The sequence below is a fragment of the Amblyomma americanum genome, chromosome 6, assembly GCF_052857255.1.
Source record: "Amblyomma americanum isolate KBUSLIRL-KWMA chromosome 6, ASM5285725v1, whole genome shotgun sequence".
NCBI lineage: Eukaryota > Metazoa > Arthropoda > Arachnida > Ixodida > Ixodidae > Amblyomma > Amblyomma americanum.
In genome coordinates this window covers 2322659-2347850 of record NC_135502.1, presented here as the reverse complement: position 1 = coordinate 2347850, position 25192 = coordinate 2322659, and the positions used below count along the sequence as shown (strand labels likewise).

General features: G+C 49.9%; 1 protein-coding gene across 3 annotated transcripts in view; it reads right to left on the bottom strand.

Annotated features, from left to right (window-relative positions):
• Positions 1–25192, bottom strand: part of LOC144136188 (calsequestrin-2-like) — a 28642-nt gene continuing 3450 nt past the window's right edge. Inside the window, exons 2-12 of one of the 3 annotated variants that reach the window (XM_077668268.1) lie at positions 20604–20691; positions 19716–19804; positions 17259–17364; positions 15205–15278; positions 12656–12742; positions 11813–11905; positions 11277–11456; positions 9851–9913; positions 7668–7800; positions 7278–7589; positions 1–138 (exon numbers count right to left, since the gene is read on the bottom strand). In XM_077668268.1, the coding sequence (XP_077524394.1) occupies positions 110–138; positions 7278–7589; positions 7668–7800; positions 9851–9913; positions 11277–11456; positions 11813–11905; positions 12656–12742; positions 15205–15278; positions 17259–17364; positions 19716–19804; positions 20604–20691 (1254 nt within the window). In that variant the 3' untranslated portion in view covers positions 1–109. The remainder of the gene's footprint in view (positions 139–7277; positions 7590–7667; positions 7801–9850; positions 9914–11276; positions 11457–11812; positions 11906–12655; positions 12743–15204; positions 15279–17258; positions 17365–19715; positions 19805–20603; positions 20692–25192) is intronic. The other 2 variants (XM_077668269.1, XM_077668270.1) reach the window with 2 other exon arrangements.

The following is a 25192-nucleotide window of genomic DNA, read 5'->3' as shown; positions in this document are numbered from 1 at the left end:
TATTCATAACAACTTTTATTTGCACACAGTAGAAATGGGCCACACATGCACTCTTAATAAATTATTACAAGGTTATGTTGTGCATCAATAAAGAAAACGGAAGTTCCTTCTACAGCTCCGTTTTCACACCTGCAGCACCTGAAAAGAAGCAGACATAAAGAGACTTAGGAGCCCTGAGAAAACCGAGTGCCTGTCACAACCACCCACACAGAACACGTACTGGACACGCCTGCCCAACAAGTATCCATACTTGTAATGCCAGCCGCTTCACATGTTTAGTACAACCTTTTCATGCACCGTGCGTACGCGTGGAGGAAAGAAGGCATAAACAAATGAGCACGGGTATTGTATCAACCCTGGCAAATCCTCCGCCGCGGCAGTGGGCCCTTTCAGCAGAGGGAGGCCTGGAATGCTTGCCGAGCCCTAGAATTTGTGCCATTTAATTCCTTACTAGGACCTTCCCGAGTGGAAGCCCCCGGCAGTCTTCCTACACAGTTGAAGAAGATGCTGTCTTTATCTGAACAACACTGAAGCGCTCGAAACATCCACTTTGATGACGTCCCCTTGTCCACATTCCGGTAGTCGTTCTGGAGGTGCTAGTGCGTCGGTTGTCAGAAAAGGAAAGGCGCTGTAACCGTTCCCTATAGGTGAGTTGCGTTTCCGAAGTGGACGCAAAGAACCATGGGAAAATCGTCTGCCAGCTACTTCCGGTTCCAAATTTCTCGTACACACTGCCTTTTGCATAGCAACTGCGGTGCATGCATGCATTGTTCATTCACTCATTTATTTGTGCTGTGACACCGCTTATTGCATAACAGCACCGTAAGATCTGCGCGTGCAGCGTATGAACGCGTCCTGAGCGCAGAATTTGACAATAACGGAAGGTAGATGTGTTTTGTCGTGGTTATAATGTGCCTGAGTAGGCTGTCTGCTCTGCGTATGCACGGCAATCAGTTGAACTAGTTTAACGCGTTGGTCATTATATATTTGTTTTTTCGCCGCACTACGATGGCAGCGAAGGGCTGAAACGTGCGCAGTTTAGCAGGCGATATATTTATTTTCCTCCAAGCATGTAATAGCTGCAAGTGGGCTAGCAAGCTATCCATACATGTCATTGTACGCACAGCCCGTCTCAACACATCGCACTGCATATGCATAGAAAGCCACCTACCATTTACATTATTTTGGTTGCATTTCGCGCGAAAAAAACACGACTAAGCATAGCAAAGTCCATGTCACGTTGGCCTTGCGATGATGCAATACAGTAAGTGGTGTTGCACCGCAAATAAATCAGTATACGGAGCGATATTAAAACAGCGACTGCTGTAAAGCCAGCTAGATGGGGGAGGAATTTTCAACCGGAAGTAGCGGTAGCAGACGACTTTCCCATGACCCTCTGCGCTGAACCACAAAACGCACCTCATCAATTGGCCACCAGGTGTCGCTGCTTAACCGGAAGCGGGAATTTTGCGGACTAAGACGTATAGAGTCAGGAGGAGGAAACGTCAGGAGGAGAGGAGGAGGAAACGGCTGAACACTTGATACTTTTCTGCAAAGGGCTTCACCCTGCAGTGGAAAGCAGCGGGGGTGATTTATCCAAGGCATTGGGGTTTAAGGACAGTGAAGAAAAATAAGATTTTAAGCGGGTAGAAGTAACCAAGCGAAAGTTATCTGATTGGTGGCTAAAATCAAGAGAAGAGTAAAATTTCATAAGTCATGGCAAGGTGGCTTGAGCCTCCGCCCGATTTAAAGGGTTCAGCCGTATCCACCCATCCATCCATCGGGTTGCGTTGCGTTGCGTGCGGAGAGGAGGAGGAAACGGCTGAACACGATACTTTTCTGTAAAGGGCTTCACCCTGCAGTGGAAAGCAGCGGGGCTGATTTACCCAAGGCATTGGGGTTTAAGGAGAGTGAAGGGGAAGTAGATTCTAAGCGGGTAGAAGTAACCAAGCGAAGGTTATCAGATTGGTGGCTAAAATCAAGACAACAGTAAATTTTCATAAGCCATGGCTAGGTGGCTTGAGACACCGCCCGATTTAAAGGGTTCAGCCGTATCCACGCATCCATCCATCGGGTTGCGTTGCGTTGCGTGCGGAGAGGAGGAGGAAACGGCTGAACACTTGATACTTTTCTGTAAAGGGCTTCACCCTGCAGTGGAAAGCAGCGGGGCTGATTTACCCAAGGCATTGGGGTTTAAGGAGAGTGAAGGGAAAGTAGATTCTAAGCGGGTAGAAGTAACCAAGCGAAGGTTATCAGATTGGTGGCTAAAATCAAGACAACAGTAAAATTTCATAAGCCATGGCTAGGTGGCTTGATGCACCGCCCGATTTAAAGGGTTCAGCCGTATCCATCCATCCATCGGGTAGAAGTAACCAAGCGAAGGTTATCTGATTGGTGGCTAAAATCAAGACACGAGTAAAATTTCATATCATGGCTAGGTGGCTTGAGCCACCGCCCGATTTAAAAGTTTCAGCCGTAATCCATCCATCCATCCTGCGGGACAGTGCCGGCCAGAAAACGGAATTATATACCAGTCTCTGACACCCCAACCGGTGTGATGAGGTGTCCACCGAGACGCAGCTACAGCGCCTTTCTTGGCCGCATAATGCATGCAGCGGTCGTGGCGCATTAGCGGCAGTGCGCAGTACTCTAGTCAAGAAGCTGTCGACTGTGAAACGGACAGTGTTTTGAAAATTTCACTTACTGCGCCAAGAAAAAAAAGTTGCCAAGAGAGCATACCCCGAGTGAAAAAATTCGACGGTCGATTAGCGTATCTAGACCAAATGCGAATTAGGTGCTCTAGCACTTCGGCTCTGGTGTTCGCATCTTTGTTCACGGATAGAAGTTGTTCGGGTAGCGGTAATGTGTTAATGTCCATATATGTCAGATTGGTCATTCTCTAAGTTACATTTATAGATCCCTGGGAGTCCTCATACCACTCCTGGCGCACTTGTGCATCGATGCGCCACTGCTCTGCGATGGCAGGTGCTGCCATCGGTGGACAGAGCTTGTGCGACCCAGGTTGCTCTTGCCGAGAAACTCCTTGCGACCAGTCAATAAATGAACTGCTACCGGCCACGGTGGGCAGTATATTACACACACACACACGCGCGCGCACACACACACACACACACATTTAAATATACATATTGTTACGAGAAATTCGAAGGAGAACCTCCGGACACGAGACGTAAAACTGTGGCTGTCCCTAAGTGGTCCTAGCGCGCGAGCGGGAGAGAAACATCTTTCTCCACGGATGCAGGCGCTTTTTCTTCTTTGGTGGCACGGTACGGACAGGCTCGGCAAGTGGGTCTTCGTGGTTTCCGTCCTGACGCACCTTGTCCTCAGAACGGTGAACGACCGCCTGAGATTGCGGAGCATCTCTGGACGCGCCAGAACCGTGTTTACTCTGGAAGGCGCGAGTCCCGTTCGCCTTCACCTCTCCGCTATCGTGCGTCCAGCCCCGGCCGCCAGGGTAGTTCCGCTGGCCGTCGCTCGCCAGTCCTCATCGGGGAAACTAACACCAGCGACCTCTGCAGGCAAGGCCGTTGACGTCGAGATGTGTCAAGATCCTGCATCGCGGAACCATCGAGCCGACGATACCTGGACAGAGAGAGGCAGCGACAGTACCCGATACGCTGAATCCGATTTGCGGGTGACAATTGATGGCACTGAGGTTACCACGCTGTTCGATACCGGTGCTGATTATTCCGTTATGAGCCGTGCCTTTGCTGGAGACCTTAACAAGGTTCTGACACCATGGACGGGGACCCCCATGCGCACCGCTGGTGGCCACTTAATTTCCCCTGTTGGCAAGTGCACGGCTAGGGTTGGAATTTCTGGTTTCACGTACGTTAGTGAATTTGTCGTGCTCTCTGAATGTTCCAGAGACTTGATTCTGGGGATTGACTTTCTGCAGGCGAACGGTGCTGTGATTGACTTTACGGACGCACGTGTCACGTTCTCGACCAAACAGGCCGCGGCCCGCTTTGACTCCCGAGATCCTTGCAGCAACGCTCTGCGCATTGTCCAGGATGGCGTCACGGTGCCGCCGCGGTGCAGTGTCCTGGTGCTAGTTCGGAACGACCTATTCCACGACTACGAAGGCCTGGCAGATGGCCATACTCCACTGCTGCTTGAGCGGGGCCTTGCTGTTGCCCGAGGTCTCGTCCAACTACATGACAGCCGTACCAATGTCCTCCTGACCAACTTTTCCAACGAATATCAGCAACTCGTCAGAGGCACGGCTATTGCCTTCCTTCACGACGTTGCTGAGGTCCCAGGTTTATACACCGTGGGAGGACCGACTCCAGAGAATGCTGGCCCACACCACGCTCCTCAGTCAGTCAAAATAAATCCGGCCTTGCCATCTGTTCAGAAGGATCTTCTGTCGGACCTCTTGGCCGACTTTGCGGAATGTTTCGCTACATGTTCGAAGGTCGGCCGCACTCCACTCGCCAAGCACCGTATCATCACTGATGCGACTACGCGACCCGTCTCCCAGCGCCCCTACCGTGTTTCGCCGATAAAGCGAGAAGCCATTCAAAATCAAGTTGCCGAAATGCTTGCGGACGATGTCATTCAGCCGTCCACCAGCCCATGGGCATTGCCTGTGGTTCTTGTAAAAAAAAAAGGACAACACTCTGCGTTTCTGTGTTGACTATCGAGAACTTAATAACGTGAACAAAAAGGACGTTTACCTACTGCCCAGCATAGACGACACGCTCGACCGATTGCGGGACGCCCGATACTTCTCGTCCTTAGATCTTAAAGGTGGGTACTGGCAGATCGAAGTGCACGAAAGAGACCGGGAGAAGACAGCTTTCGTGACGCCCGACGGCCTCTATGAGTTTAAGGTGCTCCCATTTGGTCTGTGCTCAGCACCGGCCACGTTCCAACGCATGATGGACACCGTTCTCTCCGGCTTGAAGTGGCAGTCCTGCCTGGTGTACCTGGACGATGTCGTTATATTTTCGACCACGCTTGACCAACACTTGGAGCGGTTGCGCATTGCGCTACAAGCACTCAAATCCGCACAACTCACAATCAAAGCCGAGAAATGCCATTTTGGCTTTGAAGAACTTCGCTTTCTTGGTCACGTTGTCAGCGCACAAGGTGTTCGCCCGGAATCTGACAAGACCGCTGCCGTCTCAGGTTTTTCCACGCCCAAGTGACAAGAAGGCCGTTCGAAGGTTTTTGGGTCTGTGCTCGTATTATCGGCGGTTTGTTCAAGATTTCTCGCGAATCGCTGAACCGTTATTATTGGCCCAGGTTACTCCCATCAGTGCGGGCCTACGTAAAAACATGCCGCGACCGCCAACGCCGTAAGTCTCCTCCGTTGAAACCAGCCGGATTTCTTCACCCCGTCGAACCACCGAAGACCCCTTTTCACCAAGTGGGCATGGACCTCCATGGCCCTTTTCCGAAGTCTTCATCTGGAAAGCGTCGGATCGTCGTTGCCACCAATTACCTGACACGGTACGCTGAGACCACGTCTCTTGTCAAAGACACTGCTGCTGAAGTGGCGCAGTTCTTCGTACACAATATTGTCCTGCGTCATGGAGCCCCCGCCGTTGTTGTTACTGACCGGGGAACTGCTTTCACTGCCCGCTTAACCCAGTCCGTGATAACTCTGACGCACACCAGCCATCGACGTGCTACGGCCTATCACCCACAGACAAACGGATTGGTAGAGCGACTCAACCACACTCTAGCCGACATGCTTTCTATGCATGTTGACGTCGAGCATCGAACTTTGGATACCATTCTTCAGCGCGTAACGTTTGCCTACAACACCGCCCTGCAGGAGACAACCCGACTGACCCCCTTTCAGCTTGTCTTCGGTCGGCAAGTGACCACTCCGTTGGATGCTATGTTGCCTGTTGACCCCTGCTGCGACTCTGACGCTGACCTCGACGCAGACACCTTCGTTCAGCGTGCTGAGGAAGCGCGGCAATTGGCACGCCTGCGAATTAACCGCCAACAGGAGACTGACGCCGCTAGGTACAACCTCAGACGCCGCTTCGTCAGTTACGCGCCTGGCGACTTGGTGTGGGTGTGGACACCTGTTCCTCGCCGCGGCCTTTCTGAAAAGTAGCTGCGCAGATACTTCGGCCCTTACGAAGTTGTGCGCGGCATCAGTGATGTGACGTATGCAGTTACTCCCGTCCAAGCGGCTTGCTCATCGCGCCGGTCGCACCGTACTGAAGTCGTGCACATTGTTCGCATGAAGCCTTCCCACGACAGACTCCCTGACTGAACAGCGGTTCACTGCAGCTGTATTTTGCTGATATTTCCCTCCTAGCTTCATCGTGGCGATGCTGCAGAAGAGGGGGCAGTGATACGTGCCACTGTGGAAGAAGAAGAAAAAGCGCCTGCATCCGTGGAGAAAGAAGATGTTTCTCTCCCGCTCGCGCGCTCGGACCACTTAGGGACCGCCACAGTTTTACGTCTCGTCTTCGGAGGTTGTCCTTCGTATTGCTCGTAACAATATTTTTCACGTGGCAGGTTGCTCATAGCCCGGTGGGGAGCCTGTCACAAAGCAGGCTTAAGACAAGCAAACGAACATACCGACACACAACAGCTAAATGTGGGTAATTTGCACTGTAAGTGATATCGAACTAAAACAAACTTCTTGCTCTCCCCTCATTTATCTAATCGTGAGCTCCGCGGAAGGACTCACAAGATCCACCGCACAAACCACTTTCCCCAAAAAATTTGCTTACGCAGCCAGGCCAGCAAATATATACGGCCAACCAAGACATGCGCAATACTGAATAACATACAATAACAAGTCAAGTAAACAAAAAAGTGAGAAAAACTCTTGAGATTTGTTTTCTTGCGTGGCTTGTCGTTGTATATTATTCAATACTGCGCATGTATTGGTCGTCCGTATATATTTGCTTAAAATAAGGACAGATGAGAGTGAGCGCGTGCCTTTTGTCTTTCTCAGCATTTCGTAGGTGCATCTTACAGCGCTATGACTTTTCCCAAAAAAAGTTGTGTACCATCTCGGCCATCTGCAAGCTTCGCTAAACATGGTATCAAGAGCTGGCATCTTCAAGGCGTGATTACTGGCGTCTAACCCGCCGTTTCGGACCGAGAACTCGCACCATTATTTACGTCCTGCACCCTGTCCACTACAAGATAGCCTGCGATCACCGGAAGTATAGAACTACAGATAAGTGACTGCATCGTGGAATTCGGGCCTTCCGGGGGCTTGAGAACTGCGATTATGCTGCGATTATACTGGTTCGATAGCAGAGGCCGCAGCTCACCGGACGAGATGACGATCACGGCCGGCGGCGAGGTGAGGGTCGAGTGGAGGGCGTCTCCAGTGACCTGGCACACCCAAGAGCCGTCGTCCCGGCCCCGGGTCAGGCCGCGCACCACGAGGCTGCAGTCACCGTTGCGGCCGGCGCCGGCCCACGACAAGTGCGGCAGTCGGGACAGGCTGGCGCCGACGTTGCGGCCTTCGCGCAGCCAGAGGCAGTCACCGGCCGCCGCGTCCAGCACGGTGCAACGCAGCTCCACGCTCCCGCCCTCGGCGCCGATCTGAGACGCTGGAACCTCGCTGAAGCGCCACGTGCCTGCGTGGACCGAGCGTAAACAGTCGAGGGCCGGCAAATCCATAGGTTGCTCCCTCTGCCGGCTGGTGCACTACTCACCCGCCCCATCTGCGCCAGGAGCTGTTGTTGCCAGGCCGGTTAACCAGGCGAGAATCTTGCGCGCGTTCTCGTCGTCTGATCCCCGGCCACCACTCGAGTTGAGCGTAGACATGTCGAACCACTGGCTCTGGCCCTGGGGCAGAAACAGTAGCCCTCGACACAGGCACCATGCTCAAAGAAACAGATGCTACACATGCACAGCGGTTCGAGCAGTTCGGTACAAAAGCCTACGACTTGAGGGAGGAAACGAATGCAGGGGGACAGGCTAAAATGCAGGGCTTGAGGCAAGTAGCTAGCTGTAGTAGCTAGCAGTAATAGTACGTAGCTATTAGTCGTACTGGTAGCAGTACTTGAATGCAGCGTTAGTCTTGCCTCTAGCGCATATATGGCGGCGCTGTCGCCGTTTACCAGCTACATTCACGCAGCTGCATCAATCAGTGTTTCGACGCAGACATACTATACGTCGTATTGCTGTTGACGTCGGGTACCATAAATTGCAAGTGTGAGACTTTCGTGTCACAGCACAATTTTCCGAACGTCTCAAGCTAAAAGACAGATTTCGCAAAGCGCACTGCGCATGCGCGCGCTTACCGGAAGTAACCAAGCCGCCATCTTGGCTGTAGTTCGCCGCGCCGCCTGCGCGGAAGCCCGCTTTCCTTCGCGCTTTGAATGGCATTAGATTCGTTCGCCGTAGCTTGCCTTAGCGATAATAAACGCATTCTGCTAATGGAACTAGAGGCAGGTGCAGCTCTCAGCGGGAGGGCAGCTGCTGCCACGCGGGGGGTTTGCACTTTTCACTCGAACCTTTGGGCTTGAAGTGGTGCAGGCGGCGATGGAAACGCGCTTGTCCCACTTTCACGTGATTTACCAGAAAACCATTCCTGCGCATGCTGTGAAGCGTTTTCACGTGTTCAGATCATGTTCGTGTTTCTGGCCACTTTATTTCCCGAGAATTTGCCAAGTGTCAATCCAGGCGGCCACGTCGCCAGTTTTTTTTTTTTCGTTCGTGCTCCTTTATTAAAAAAAAAAGGACAAGCACCTAGTTTTTGCTTTTTATTATAGAGGTAACCATATTACACCGAATAAGCAGAGTTTTAAGGTCATGTCTTACTGAATTCTCTGCCATATCGCACTGAGGAAGAACAACGGCTTTAATTATGCATGATTAAGGTAAGTTGTACTTTTCGCAACTTAAAATGAGAACTAATTTTTACTCTGCATTAGTCACACAATAAGTCAATAGACAAGGTCAGCGTTTTTTTTTGCGACAAGAAGTTCGTGGAGTGCGTTACCACGTGCATTTCAGCTACGTTTTTTAATGAGGCGCGAAAAGTTGGTCTTCCGTTTTTTAGGCTACTTAAAACTTCTGACTCATTTGTCTGCTTTAGGCGAGCTTTTATAATACGCGTAGACTCCATGAATAAAATATTCAAAATATTGAAAAGTCAGCTACTCTATTTTGCTTCAGATCAGCAATAAGCCTGGACAGTACGAACAAGGTATACCGCTTTCTTTAAAGAAATCGTGAGAAGCGCAGAATGATGGTAAGAAAGCTTCATGAAGTAGCGCGATGGTGAAACCGACCGCGACCTTTCCTACAATTTAAGTTCCTTCAGCAGAACTTGACGGCAACTAAAGGGCGCTGTGCACGTAGCGCCACGCTTAGACCATGGAAATTTGCACGATGCCAACTTACGCTGGTCAAAAGGGACAAGAACGCCCCCTGCCTCTCTGACCGGCTTCTACACGCTCCTTGTGTGGACCATACTTTTCCTGGCTACTCGAAATCCGGTGCGGTCTGCTCGATGCGCCTCTCACGGCATATGGCGGTGATCAGAGGAAGCCACCCGCCCCAAGAAAACCTGAAAACGTGCAGCGAAGAGCCGCGTGGAGATGCAAACAGCCCTGCTAGCCGCGCATAGACAACGCGCTCGCCGGCCGGAGTACCACAACTCCCAGGGTGCATCGAGGCGGCGGTGGCGTAACGCAACTGCTTGTGAAATCGGTCTATTAGGAGACCTGGGAAGCTGCGCTGCTCAGGTCGAAACTGGGTGAGCAACGTCACCTAACGGAACTAGCCAGGGGCAGCGGCCCTCAGCACTGGACTCCACCCGTCTTCGGCAACCTCAGTTCGGCAACCTCAGGCGTGCTTGTACAATTAGAAACCGCAACAATGCCATTACCGTGAGCGCATCATACGTTCCGAGGTGCGGTGGAGGACCGGTCTGGCCGAGTCGCTTGAGCATCTGCACGAGGCATCAACACAGTGCAGGAGTTAACACACAGAATTCCATGCACCTGGCGACATAAAAGCTGCACAACAAAACATATAAAAGTGCTACTGCGGATAAAGCAAATTTTGTTGTAACGAAGTCTTGTCAAGCGCAAAGCAAGAAAGGTAAGAAAAACCATCCGCTGCCACAGTGATAAGCGGCAAAAACTTGCAAAGCAAAACATTGCACGGCTAGCAGCTGCCAAAACCCGCAATGTGAAAATGCACCGATATTAACTCGGTAGGAAACTGCGATAGTTACGGTCAGCTAAACTCTGGCCAAGGAACCACAGACTACAGATACGCGACAAGATGGCGTTGTGCTGAAAGCGCAAGAAACACACCTGGCGACTTCGTCATGAAACAGAAAATCTATGCACCTGAAGCTGTCCTCTCGGGCTGCGCTACAGAGCGATAATGCAGTGCTGCACACGCCATCGGTATTACTGCATTTCCTAAAACAACAGCAGATTCCTTTACAAACAGTTCAACAATGAGGCAGTTAAAGTAGGTCTTGATGTCGCTTTTAAAGAAAATAGATGCAAACTATTGCTGAAATCGCATCGGCTCATGTTTTATTTCTTCGCGTTAGTGAATTCAAGCCCATCTGGCTACGCGCAAGCAGACGTGTCTTCTTCCTTGCAGCTGTTTTCGTTGGCAAAAACCATGCATAGCCTGCGAGTCGTGACCGATCCGCCAGTGTGCACGATTCACGCACGTCTGGACAATAAGGACAGGAACAATGATCGTTTCACAGTGGCGTCTGTTTCGGGAGGCTGATTTGAGACGCGCAGTCCTCCCTTGATGTTTGTAGCAATGCCTCAGCTTTTCTCTGTCTTGCTTGGGATTTTGACGGCAAAAAAGGGCCCTAAGGGAAGCCTCAGTTCACTAGCCAGCTGGACGATTAGTCCCATCGAGGATTCCTGTCTGAACCATCGGTGGGAAGCTTATATCTCATCCTTTGGCGATCTTGTGCCTTAAACATTCCAAGCTTCCATCCCTCTCTCCACCGCGGTTCCTAGGTTCTTAATATACTACCAGCATTTCCCTGCACACACACTGGCCCGAGTTTGGTTCCAAAGACACTCTGTGTAGGTAGGCGTGCAATTGCTATAAGGGACGTGAAGGTATGCGAGCCAAGTTCTCCCACCTGGGGTGCTCCAACGTGATCCGACATCGCGCAGCACACGAGAGCTTTTAATTTGGTTTCCATCGAAATGTGTACGGAATTCGACCCGCGACCCTGGGATCAGCAGCGGCCACTGAGCCACCACGGCGGGCAATGCATAACAAAGGCGTACACTAAAGGCGGCCAGCGCACTGGCCTTCGCACGCACCGCATATGCCGTGGGCAAAACTGTGGGGTCCACCCAGAGTAGGTTCAAGTGCGAGCCAGACGCAGCGGCGGTGGCGTTGATGTTCCGGAGTGTGCGCTGCAGCAGACGCACGAGGTAGGCCCCCAGCGGCGATCTCTGGTCAGCCACTGCCAGCACAGTCACGCGGCTCGGGTCCAGAAGCTGTGCGCAGTGTATGCGAACGATCCGTTAACGAAGCGCACTTACCATTGGTGATATGGGCCAGCACATGCTCCTCTGGCAAAACAACGAAAGTGCACCTCTTAGCTAGCACCGGGCCAGGACGTACAGGCTTTGGTGAACCAGCGCAAAAAGACGACGGACAAGTGAAGAATGACGTTATGCGCTGCTTCATACAAGATCAATCAATCAATCAGCTTATTTTCTGTTGAAGAGCAACTGAAGATCATGGAAGAACGACTAGCCCAACAGCAAGTGTTGCTTAAAAACAGGCGCGGTATGCTGCAGAAGCTCGTAACTAGCCCGCTGTATCGTAAACGCCAAGAAGGTGCACTTACCTCGGGATCGTGGACATTGTGCTCGTCAACTTTGGTCAAACCAACATGCTTGTGCTGAGCGATGAAAGCCCGGATGTCTTGCAAGCTTGCTGGCTAGCGGAACGAAAGCATTGGAACAAAGCTATTAGCTACCGTCAACGATGTGTGCGTTTCCCCTTTTGGGAACAAGTATAGCAAAATGTGACAACTTGAGAGCGGTACTAAGAAGTGAATTTTCCTCGGTAAGGAAGAAAACGCGTAGCGGAGACTAAATAATCAAAATTCAGCACCTACGTACACAGTAGGTGCTGAATTTTGATTAAATTTGATATGCGGCAGCTTGGTCGTCATGAGGACGCCATGCAGCAGGGAAGATGGAGTCCGTAAGAGGAATCTAGCCAACTTTGCAAACGCGCAGATGTAATGGCTGCCATTTTAATAAGTTGTCCTGCACAGACATCGCTGGAACCCTGCCTGTCAAAAGATAAAGGCAGGACATATGTTCACAGCTTTGACCAATCACCAACGGTCAAGTGCACCAATGATAGTGAACGGTAGTGACACAAGATAGACGTCCTGTCCTAGGCAAAGCAGAAAGTTGGGCGAGTTGGGTAACGTTCATGATGCAAAAAATCGCGCAAAAGGAATACGAGGGACCGGACGGGAACGACGCAGACAAGCGCTGTCCTACCACTTCATTCCTGCGTGTTTCAGTGTTGCATGTCACGTAAGGCTGTCAAAGCATATTTGTCTCAGAGGAATATTAGACATGAGGAAATCCCGGATCTTTTCCTGCCTCTAACTATTTTATAACTGTCGTCTCTGCCAAGAACCTGTCCCAAATAGCGGAAATGGTGGGCTTACATTCTGCGGGCAGATGACCGGCTGCTTGAAGAATGGGCTGTACAGGGCGATCTGGCCGACCGTGTCCAGCTTCAAGTGCTTAGCCACCTGGAAAAATTGCCAACAACTGACAGCCTCAGTAAAGAAAATTGTGTGCTGTGGGCTGAAAGCATGGCACAGCCAGTTCTCGGCGTAGGCTTCAGCGGTTTATAGAATGTTGCGCTTGCAGCCAAAATAAGGTTTACTCTAACGACTCGTGACGAAGTTTGCCGCGTTTAATGGCTCGAATAAAGGAGCAGTTCCGGCTCTATTCCCGTTACTGGGCGATAGCACCCCATGCCTGCAGTGCGAGAACCAAGCTCGCCGAGGCTCATGGAGAACGTGGCCAGCAGAGTGCACGGGCAGCGTCCGCTCCCGGTGCGCAACCGTCTTGAGCTGCCCCTGCAATGCTGTGCATGTCAGTCACACCCCGCAGCTGGGCGAAAACTGCCGTCTTGATTTCCAAGCACGGAAGTTATGAGGAGAAAGCCGCTCTTCCTGACAGCAACGTGGGCTCTATAGTGGAATACAACTTAAAAAAAAAAACAGCAGTTGTTAACACTGGGCCACGGTCCACGGCGTCCTGTATTACTCCACCAGCCAATGAAAACAGTGAACGAAATCAGCATTTCAATGTTTGGCTTTATGAAACAAGCCAGGTATCAAAATTCTAAAATACTAGAGTTTATATTTTTTTCTTGTGATTAGCTCTTTGTTAAGGCAACAAGAAAATTTTTAACGACGGAGTTTTTGTCGTGGAAGAATTATGTGCGGCGGAGCTGAATGTCGGCGGAGCTTCACTGCAGACTTAAGTTGTATCCGATTATAGACTGGTTCGCTTAACCTCATTTGTGACACACAAATGTGTTGAGCGAGTGAGTTCAGTACAGTGATCAGTTTCCTACACTTATTTCACTCTCTCGGCAGATCCGGACCACGAGACCGGAATGTACCGAGAAGGATAAAAATTGGATGGAGAGCATTCGGCAGGTATAGTCTCAGATCATGAACGCCAGTTCACAAATATCCCTCAAGAGAAAACAGCTGTGTCTTACCAGTACTCACATACGGTGCAGAAACGTGGAGGCTAAAGAAAAGGGTCAATTCAAACTGAGGACAACGCCGCGAGCTATGGAAAGGAAAATGATTGGCGTAAACTTGAGAGACAGAAAGACAGCAGAGCGGTCCGGGGAACGCAGGATATGCAGGTTAATTACATCCTAGTCGAAACCGGGAAGAAGCGATGGCCTTGGCCGGCACGTAATTTGAAGGCAAGATAGCAGGCGGACGTTAACTGACTGCATTCCAAGAGAAGGCAAGCGTACCACGTCTGCGGGGATAGGGTGGCCACATCTGGCACAGGTTAATTGTTGACTCCTTGAAGGTATTGGTGAGCGCTATCAAAATACGGAAAGGGACGAACACACAGGACAAAGCGCTTCGTTCTTTTGTTCAAAGTGTTCGTCCCATTCCGTATTTTAATAGCGCTCACCAATACCTTCAAGGATGCATTTCCAACTAGCCCCAGTTGTAGCTCTTTTGACTTTAATTGGAGAGGCATTTGTACTGCAGTGGCGGCGACGAGGAGCAGTTTCAGGAAGCGACACTACAGGGCCCACTGTATGTAAACTGCCATCTTAAGAAACACAGTTGCTTGAATTGGTGCTTTATCTAGAGAAAAACCAAGCTCCAAAAAGGCATGGTTACTGTACCACTATCTTTTCTGGGTCCCGTTTTACAGCGTTATTCCATGTTATTGTTATTCCGTGCAATTGTAGTCCATATGAGTTTCTCCTGTGTTGCTGTTGGGCCGCTGGAACCTGTTGCCGCTTCGAGCTCGCAGAAAGCGAACGGGGCAACTATCCCGAGGTCGCTCAGCATTAATTCACCACTCTTCCTCTATGCGCCATCACATAATTGCAAGGCATTCAAGTGCGGCAGCGGTGCATAAAACGCTCTAGTAGAATCAAACTTGCACATCAAGGAGAACACTGAAAGCCTTCCTGGGGCGCTGGGTTTTACGGATTGTGGGAGCAAAATTACCACAGCTGTAGAGCAAGATCGAGTACTGCTGGAAGAAAAGAAGGAAAATATTGCACGAAACATCTCAGAAATGCCTTAGAATGGTAAACAATCAGAACAGGCTGAAACAGTCGCTTACATTTACACGGTGGCCCACCCCGATGCAAAGGAGAAATCAACATCTCGCCGCTTGCACGTCCCAAGGTCTCGCGACAAACAGGTCTGGCCCAATTTACCAGCATTTTATAAGGGCCAAGCCTGAACTGCTATCAGCTTTGGAACTGTTTGTTGCGGTTGTCTGCGATTCATGGGGATCGTCGGTTCACACGATTTGGAACAACGCTTTATAAACGCCCCTCATTTGTATATGGTAATAGCTCACACGATATTCAAAAAAGACTGCGTCGCTTAAAACTGCCCCGACTGCTACGGCGTATACTGTGGTCATGTATTGCAACATGCGCAGACCCTACTTGCTTTCCAACTCCCCTAGATGGAAACAAACTCACATTCCTGTCGAAGACTGCGTAAAATCGGGCATGGTGGCCATCGGAAATCGAGGCTTCCTCGAACAACCTGTAGTCTGGAGCAAGCAGAAAAACAATGCAGTAATCAGTGCGCACATACGTCTGCTACCCCACAAGAACAACTCCACTCGATCTTGGCTCTCAGTAAAAAGAATTACTTCCGGCAGCAAAGGACGCATTCATTGCCGAGAAAGACGGCAGTAAAAAGAGTGAATGGCTGGGGCCCAAAAAAGAAAACTGCTGACGCCCGCAGTTTACCCAGGCCGGCGAAATTTCCGTCGGAGGCCTTCCCATGAAAGCCAGAGAAATAAAACATGCAGCGCCCCTGTCGTCAGCTAGACATAGGCCAGCTTCAGTTCGTCCCGAGTTCAACGAGATTCAAACTCGTGCAGACGTCGTTGCCGACAGTGAACTAATCACATTTCGGACAGACGCCGAATGCCGGTGAGGTTATCTATAAACCGAATACCAATCCACATAATATAGTACTGTAAGTACACCTGCAGGCTTGGGTCTCAGCTGCCGGAGAAGGTTCGGAACCCAGCCCCGGACACCCACCTGTAAAATTGGGTACAAGCATCGTCCGGCGCCCGGCGTTATTTAGGGGTGTGCGCTTGGGAGAATCTCCGCAAACCCCGCTGCGTCCCTCGTGAGCCAAGCTACAATTCGAACGACCGCGCAGCCTGCCGAAGGTGGTATGCCCTTCGGCCAACGCGGTTCGAACGCGAGGAAAGTGAAGATAGGTTCTTTCTTCAGACTTACGACGGAAACTCGAGACAGATAAAGGACACATTAATTATAAGCAGGACATATGTAGAAAGCATTGACAGCGACTTGCAACGGATAAACTTTCTGTCGATTACTCGAGCTCCAGAAAAGTCGACGCTTGAAAAGCGGTACGGTGGCGATTAAATAGGAAAATATCCCTCACCTTCTTCGCACATGAGTAGACTCCGCCTGACATCAATCAAACGTGATGCCGGGCTTCTCACTCGTTGCGCAACTGTCTACAAACACCGAAGGGGTGAACAGGAACGTTCGGGATACCAAACAGACCCCAAAACAAGAGCATAGACACCTCTGCCGCGCTCAACGCCCACGATGTCGTTCAGTTCCTTTGTTGGCCGTACCGCTCACTGTACACATAGCAGAAGAAACGTTGTACATCGCCGTGGGGCGAAAAATAAGGTCCGAGTTTTCGGTCCAACTCGTACAATCCCACAATAAATAATAAGACACTTTGTCGAGACTAAAGTGTGAAACGGTGCAAGCCTGACGTATACGCTCAGCCTCTCTTGAGCGCCGCTTGCGTTCCGCGGCTGCCACACATCGCGTGTTGGGAGACACTCGTTTGGCGAGACGAGGCATCCTTCCCGCACGACACCGCAAAGTAAACTGCCGCCACACCACAGCCAAGCAGACGGTCGCCACGCACGCCTCGCGACGGTGACGTATGGCCACAGTGCACAATCGGGAGGGCACCTCATGCGCCTGACTACAGTGACGTCAGGGACAGAGGAGACCAATCGGGAGGCCGGAAAGCTGTGACAGTTGCTGCTAACGGCAGATGACCTTGACAATGAGCCATTAAAGGCTTCCACCTTAAAAATGACGCGCCGAACCTTACAGCGCTGTCAGTGCGCGTGCGCACACCCTATAGCGCAGCGGCCTCTCCTCCACCGCGAGAACAAAGCAGCAGTTCGCACCTGCAGAGAGGGTGGCGACCGCAGCGCCAGCGGCCCAACTTCCCTCGTAGCCGCGACGACGCCTCCCCTCGCGCGAGACCGTAGCCGGCAGTTCCTCGCCGAACCTTGATCCGCTGGCACACAGCAAGTCATAAAAGGGACCACAGCGGGCTTTACCGCACGAGACAGATTTAAGTTGCTTGAAATCGCTGACCCGTCTCAAACGCAACCTGCAGCGCATTTGTCACTCAATGTTTGCACTTCAAGCTTTTATCGACGCCTTGCCCAGCTAAGCAAGTTCTCCATTATCAGCCCGAAGATGCGACGTCCTTCAGGGAGTCACAGCCTTACCTGCGGCGCCGTTGACGAAGAAGCCAACCAGCTTGAGTCCGTGCACCTGGTCGAAAGCGGTCTTGTCTAGTTTGCCCGTGATCACCGACACGCTGGGTTGAGAGGCCTGCGGTTTAAAAGAAATATTGTAGTGTACTTCCATCCACAATAATGGACATCCGAATAGTACTCCGTTTGAAAATTGCTCATGTAGTAGCTACAAAGCTACCAAAAAACTTGGGCGCCCTTTTAACGCGATAGCATTAGGGGGCTCGTGTCGCAGAAAATATGGCGTCGTCGACCGTGAGCGAAAAATCCTAGAAAAATCTCCAGAGAAGCAACCTAGGAGGTAGGTGGGCAACCTTTCGTCACGTGACCTTGTGGCGTCATCACAGCCTGCTCACTGGATTGTGAGCAAACTGACCACCGTGGAAGGTGGCCGTAAAATTAATGATTGGTCGCGAGAGGTTGCTCAGGAAGAGCACCCATAGTCTCACAATCCCAACCGGTGGCAGCATCGTCCATCGCAGGGCAGTGGCGACCGCTGCGCCACTGCGCCAGGAGTGGTATGAGGACTCCCAGGGGTCTATGAATGTTAAGTAGAGAGTGCCCAATTCCGCATATATGGGCATTACCTCATTAGCTATCGCGCCGTACCCTTATAAGGCGGAGCTTAAGTGTACCCTCCAGTTCTTTAACCACTTCTTTTAAAGAAAAGGTGTTACCAGTTAGGTTGCCTGCTGCGTCTGGAATGAGAGTAACGTTCTTGCGATTTTCCCGCCAAAACTCCGGTTGGAATCGGCTTCACTGCCCTTTTATGGCATGCATGAGTAGTTACAGTACCTTCCATTGGATCATCATGTGGGCTTGCACTAATCCGACCCACTAAACCCTACGATTGGTCCACTGGTGGTCCCGCGGCGTTTAAGTCATGGCCCTCTCAATCGCATTCACAGACCGCGACTAGTCCTCATACCCCCACTGGCGCAGTGGTGCAGCGGTTAAGCAATGCGCCACTGCCCCCGCAAGTGGCCGTTTCACGCACCGCCATCGGTGTCGCTTGCGAAACCCGAACTGCGGTAAGGCTCCCGCGCAGCGACACGGTGGCAACTGCGTTGAATTTGGCAACGGTGGGCAGTTTGCTCACAATCCGGTGGGCAGGTTGTAATGACGTCGCAAAAGGTCACGCGACTTCAGTCGATCAATCACGAAATTTCAAATATGGCAATGCTCCAGTAGGTCACGGGGCCCTGATGACATCATCGATGAATTAAGTAATCAGAGAATTTCGTTATGGAGGCTCCAAAACTTTGCGAGACGACAGCTTGAACGCTGTGGCATTAATAAGCAGCTCCGAAGATCACGAGATGTTATCACTAACAAATGAGACAACTACGGAACCGCGCAACCACACTTATGGAGAAACAAGCCTGTGCGATGCAAAAACTGTTGAGGAGCAAGATTTTACTGCCGCGGAACGAAGGCTATGGGGAGACGAACGAAAAATGTCCGATGCAATCGCGCGTGGTGACGTTGAGCGTCGGTGTTCGCCTCTCGGCGACCATCTGAGCACTTCGGCCTTGTAACCTGCGTGAAAACCGCACTCAACAAGGGTTACTTGCGTACTTACTAAGCAAGCCTGCGCCTTCCATAGCAACGCCGCACTACGGTAGCCGCTCCAATAAACAGCGAACATGCATGAAGCCGTGAACACCCAGATGCTGTCAGGGTGCCCTGAATATTACAGTGTGCATTTAACTCCAGGCTTGGAAACGTCTTACAGCGACGCTAATTGATTTCAGCCGGGCGACAAAAACTAAAAGCTACAGGTAATTGCATCCTCTTTCCAGGCAAAGGCGCGGGTTGTTTCGTCCAAGTGTGTGTGTGTATATATATATATATATATATATATATATATATATATATATATATATATATATATATATATATATATATATATATATATATAAAAGCCTTCCCTGACGAAGGGAATACCATTCCCGAAACTGTTGGCACAATAAACCTTAAAAACGAACAGTCGCGTTTGTCGTAATACTGTACTTACACTTGTCAACTGGCGCACTGGAACCCCTACAGAATACAACTAATATATATATATATATATATATATATATATATATATATATATATATATATATATATATATATATATATATATATATATATATATATATATATATATATATATATATATATATATATATATATATATATAGAGAGAGAGAGAGAGAGAGAGAGAGAGAGAGAGAGCATAACGAAAAATGTGTTGCTCTCCTGCATTAGTCTCCGATGACAGTTTACATTAAAAACAGCGAGCAACGGAAAGGCTGGCGAGTGTGACGTGAAAAGCACATCTTGCGGCAAAAGGCTCATGGGAAATGATGCTTGCATAGAGAGCCCGTGTGTGCTCTGTGCAAAAGGGGGGCCAGACGGACCGCTTCTGCCCGAAAAACTCACCTGCTGCAGCCAGGAGAGAAGAGCAGACGTCGTCCGGCGTCCGTGGTAGGGAAGCGCCCGGCCCTGTCGGAACAGGAACCAGCTGCCTACTGCGAGAAGGGTCAAGCGCTCATCTGCCACTGTCCCACGACAACAGTGCCCCGCCGCGAGTATGCGCCGTTCCTTCACGAGGACGCCATGCAGTAACAGTAACGAGACTGCAACGCCACCACGCTGCGATTACAGGCTCAAATGGCATCAACGTCACATGTGAGCGGACCTGCTAAGGACCAATCAGTGGAACTCTATGCGACCAGGTAAAGTCGAAATAGCTTCGTAAATGATGGCACCCATGCAGAAGGCCTACCGAAAAGAAACTGTTTCTGGAATTGTTTCACTGACATTGCCTGCGTATCCATGGGTATTTTTTTATTTATTGATACTGCGAACTTTTCACAAGACCACAGCAGGGGCGAGAAGCACCTTCACTGTAGTTCCTCCTGGAGCAACAAATGGCACGAGGCTATGCGAAGATGCCCGACTCCGATCAATTAGGCCGCCAGTTATTGAACACAGACCTTACGTACAATTCAGGCTTGACAACTAAGTTAACCTGCTAGTCATGTGTACGGCAACTTAATAGGGAAAAGAGAAATGCCGCTCTTGGAACAAGAACACTGAGCACTGCAAGGCGTCGCTAGAACATGCACGAGCACTGAGGTTGAATGGAGAGACGCCTCTTCGTAGGGAGCAAATTGACAAACAGAACTGCGACGTGCCTTGCCTCTAGCTTCACAGGAAGGAACCGAGAGTCGAAGCAGAACGGACGCTTAGTGTGTTGCTCGGGTGGGCACCTTAACTGTGAGAGTGTATGCCGAAGACGCATGCAAGATAGCGAACTGTGCTCACCGGTGGCTGTAGGCGCGCCCTCCTTGACAACAGACTCCGGCACTTCGCAAAACTTCACGTTCTCTCCTTCCAACAGCTGTGCTGCAGTCTGGGAAGAAATGCCCGTGTTGCTGTCATTCGTAGCTTGTCAATGCCACCCCACTAAAAGGCGATGGAGATACGAACTAAAAGGTGATTAAGCAAAACGGTAATAAGGAGTTTTCTTGGCTGTTCTTGACGCAGGGACGTAAACTCTCTTGAACAAATTTGCATGACATACTTTCTCCACGCACCTTACTGAAACCACATGGCACAGCGCGTTTTACTGCAATTTTCATGCTAGATCCCCCGGTGTCTTCCGGTCTACCAAACCTGGCAGCCCAGCAAAATTTTTTTCCAGGGGAAACAAATTTTTTCCCTTTGATGGCCTCAGTCAGGGCGATTTCTACGGGCAGCCATGAGTGTCACGTCGCGAGCTGCACGGTCATCGATATTCGCTCAGAGTAGCCGAAAAAAAAATCCAACTTCTTTTTGATCATTAGAAAAAAAGAATCTGGGGACGTCGTAAACTTGCTGCAAGTCCAATCTGTCTGTCTATCAGGCACCCCACTACAGGAAAGTCCGAGTGTAAAAATCCTTGGCTTAATGATTCACCAATCAGGATCAGCGACTGCATGGATTTCTCAGGCAAAAAGGCAAGCTATTAAGACTTTGGGTTTGATTAGAAGGATCCGGCACCTGAAGGTAGCGGGTCTTTCACCCAGCAACCCTGCTTCATGCATTGCCTGGACGCAGGGACCGTACCATCATTCTCTACTGGACTTCATCAGATCTGCTAGCCTTTTTCCACTACATCTTTCATCACACCTTCACCCATCATTGATGCCCTGGGGAAATAAATTTCGCTTTTAAAAAATAATCTGAACTGTGTTACAGTCGCCATTTCAGCCAGTCAACGCGAGCGGTTATCTGACAGTAACCATGATATACCTTGCTCGAAAGCCCAGTGGCGGTGTTCTGATTTTTCCAAGTTTTATAATCGTTACCAAGACAGGGAAATCTCCCGGAGTTTTAACTTTGGGAGAAGCCGTAGGGGAGAGCTGCAGAATAAATCAGACCACTAGCAATTCCCTAACGTGGCCGACATCGCTCAGCACACGGGCGTTGCGGTCGTCGGGATTCGACCCCGCGTCCGTGGGTAGCAAACGAATGCCACATTAAGGCGAAAGCCATTAATGGCTAATACTCGCGGCCACGAGCCTGTCCGATGTCACGCTCTTCCGCCATTGGTAGTTCACTGCGCATGCGCGAGGTAGCGCCACCGGAGCGCGCGGCACGCCCGAGCCAGACGCCTCGAAGCTGTCGGCCGAGTCGGATGCCGCGCGACCTCCCTCCTAGCGCTCGCCTAAATAGAGTCTCAGAATGCGGGCAAAGGCAAGCGTACTACTTCCCCAGCTATACAGCGACAGAAGACCAATGACCGAATGCGTCGGCATCGGCTTAATACTTCGTTCCGTCCATCCGTCCGTCCGTTCGCGAAATCTGTCACACTATAGCTGTCAATCAAATGACGTCCACTCGATAAGAAAAAAAATCCCTGCGCACGGCGGGATTCGAACGACCACCCTTCCGTTCCGCAGCCAAGCCTGCTAACAACTACTCTACTTCCTGCCAGCGCATCATCAGCCTGACTACACCCAATGCAGGGCAAAGGCCTCTCCCATGGCCCTCCAATTAAGTTAACCCTGTCCTTGGCCAACCGCATCCACCCTATGCCTGCAAACTTCTTAATCTCATCCGCCCATCTAACCTTCTGCCGCCCCCTGCTACGCTTGCCTTCTCTCAGAATCCAATCTAATGCCCTTTAGGACCAGCGGTTATCTTGCCTTTCTATTACTTGCCCTGCCCAAGCCCATTTCTTCCTCTTGATTTCGATTAGGATGTCATTAACCCGCGTTTGTTTCCTCACCCACTCTGCCCACTTCCGGTCTCTTAACGTTACACCTATCATTTTCCTTTCCATATCTCGCTGCGTTGTCCTTAACTTAAGCTTAACCCTTTTCGTTAACCTCCACGTTTCTGCCCCGTAGGTGAGTGCTGGTAAGATACAGCTGTTGTACACTTTTCCCTTGAGGTATATCGGTAAACTGCTATTCATCTGAGAGAACTTGCCATATGCGCTCCACCCCACTGTTATTCTAGTTATTTCGCTCTCATGATCCGAATCAGCTGTCACTATTTCCCCTAAGTACATGTATCACTTCCAGCACCTCGCTGCCAATTGTCAGCTGCTCTTCCCTTGCTGTGGTGTTGAACATTACTTTGGTTTTCTGCGTCTTAATTTTTAGATCCAGCATTCTGATCTGTCTAACTCATTGATCATGATTTGCAGTTCACCTCCTGAGTGGCTCAGCAAGGCAATGTCATCAGCGAATCGCAGATTATTTAGGTATTCTCCGTTAACTCTTACTCCCAACTGCTCCAAATTCAGGCCTCGGAATACTTCCTGTAAACAAGCGGTGAATAGGATTGGCGAGATCGTGTCTCCTTGCCTGAGGCCTTTCCTTATTGGAATTTTATTGCCGACTTTATGCCGACTTCTACACCCTGATTACGCAATGCCTGTATGACTGCTGAGGTTTCCACTGAGTCAAATACCTTCTCGTAATCAATGAAGGCTATATATAGGGATTGGTTACATTCTGCGCATTTTTCTATGACCTGATTGATAGTGTGAATATCATCTATTGTGGAATATTCTTTAGGAAAGCCTGCCTGATCATTTGGTTGATTAAATTCTAATGTTGTCCTGGCTCTTTTAGAGATTACCTTAGTAGATACCTTGTAGGCAATGGACAGTAAGCTGATCGGTCTAATTTTTCAAGTGTTTGGCGCCTCCATTTTTATGAATTAAGATAATGTTTGCGTTCTTCCAAGCTTCTGGTACGGTCGAGGCAATAAGGCATTGCGTATGCAGGGTGGATAGTTTTTCTAGTACGATCTCCCCTCCGTCCTTCAACAGATCTGCTGTTACCTGATCCCCACCAACTGCTTTCCCCTTTCCATTTCTCCTAAGGCTTTATTTACTTAATTAACATCTTAACCACACACCAGTCACAACAGCAGCAACACCGCGCTAAAGGCTTTCGCCTAACCGCACTTTAGGTCAACAAAGCGCACCCCCGGAATTTTTTTTCCTAAGCCACTGCGGCGGGTTCAGCAAAATTTATTTTTAGGAAGCAGCCTCTAGCAACCAGTCATTAGTTCAGCTGCCATCTGCCATGGTGTGCAGTTTGCTCACAATCCGGTGTGCACGTTGTGATGACGCCGGAAGCTTACGTGACCTATCACTAAAGATATTTGCAGGCAGCCGCGGTGGCTGAGTGGTTATGGCGCTCGGCTGCTGGCCCGAAAGTGCGGGTTCGATCCCGGCCGCGGAGGTCGAATTTCGATGGGGGCGAAATTCTAGAGGCCCGTGTACTGTGCGATATCAGTGCACGTTAAAGAACCCCCGGTGGTCGAAATTTCCGGAGCCCTTCACTACGGCGTCCCAGGGATCATAGCCTGTGTCGCTTTGGGACGTTAAACCCTCACAAACCTAAACTAAAAATATTTTCACCCTTCAGGGTGCATTTCCGTGCTTATAGCTCGCACTCTTGCACCCTCTCAAGAGGTTCACAGGTTCCGATTGCTTTAAAAGACGCGGATCAATTATTTTTTTCACGTGCACTCTTGGAGGGAGGCTGAACATCTCGCTCGAAAAGCTGCCGATGGCCTATCTAACTTTGCACAACTGTTACGGCATCCCCAATTACAATATCAAGATGCGTCTTTCGCGGCGCGTCTCAACCTGTTTGCTGCGTACACACACTTGTAATGTATTCATGATGTTCACGGCGCGATTTCTGTGATTATACATACCCAGCAATTCTGGACAAAAACATATTTCAACGGTGAATAGTTTATGAACGCAGATTTTTCATATGTTGCAAGATTTCACAACAACGATCAATATATTGGCAGATCTTCCCTCAGCAGGCTTGTATTTTTTTTTTTTTGCTGTGTGCGTTTTTTTCTATCCTTAAAACGTTCCCCATTGGCTTTCGATGGCAGTTTTAACTACTCGATGCCAGTGATGGGAAAACTTTGAGAAAGATTTTGCTACGCATTGGAGAATGGATTATTACCCTCAGCATTTCCATAACAGAACCTTATAATATTCGAATATTCAAAATTTTTGTCTAATAACGCTCTACATGATTCAAAAAAGAAGAAAAACCTGCTAAAAGACGCCAACCTTCAGCAAACCAGCTCGCACAGTACACAATGCTAGCATGTATTTTTGTCAAAGTAACAAACAAGCGTACCAGTAATGAGTCATACGAAGCTAATGAGTTCAACACAAGAGACGCCACTTACTTGCCTTAATTGACACGTATACTTTCTTCAAGTTTGTGTATGCCATTAAGGCAGAAATCTGGGTTAACTGGTGTTTAGTTTGAGAGGACATTGTAGTAGCGCTAAAAAAACGGACGACAGTTGTCTTCCTGTGTGTTGTGTCGTTCTTCTAGTGTGTTGTCTTCTATCCTGTCGTCCCTGTTTCTTTAGCG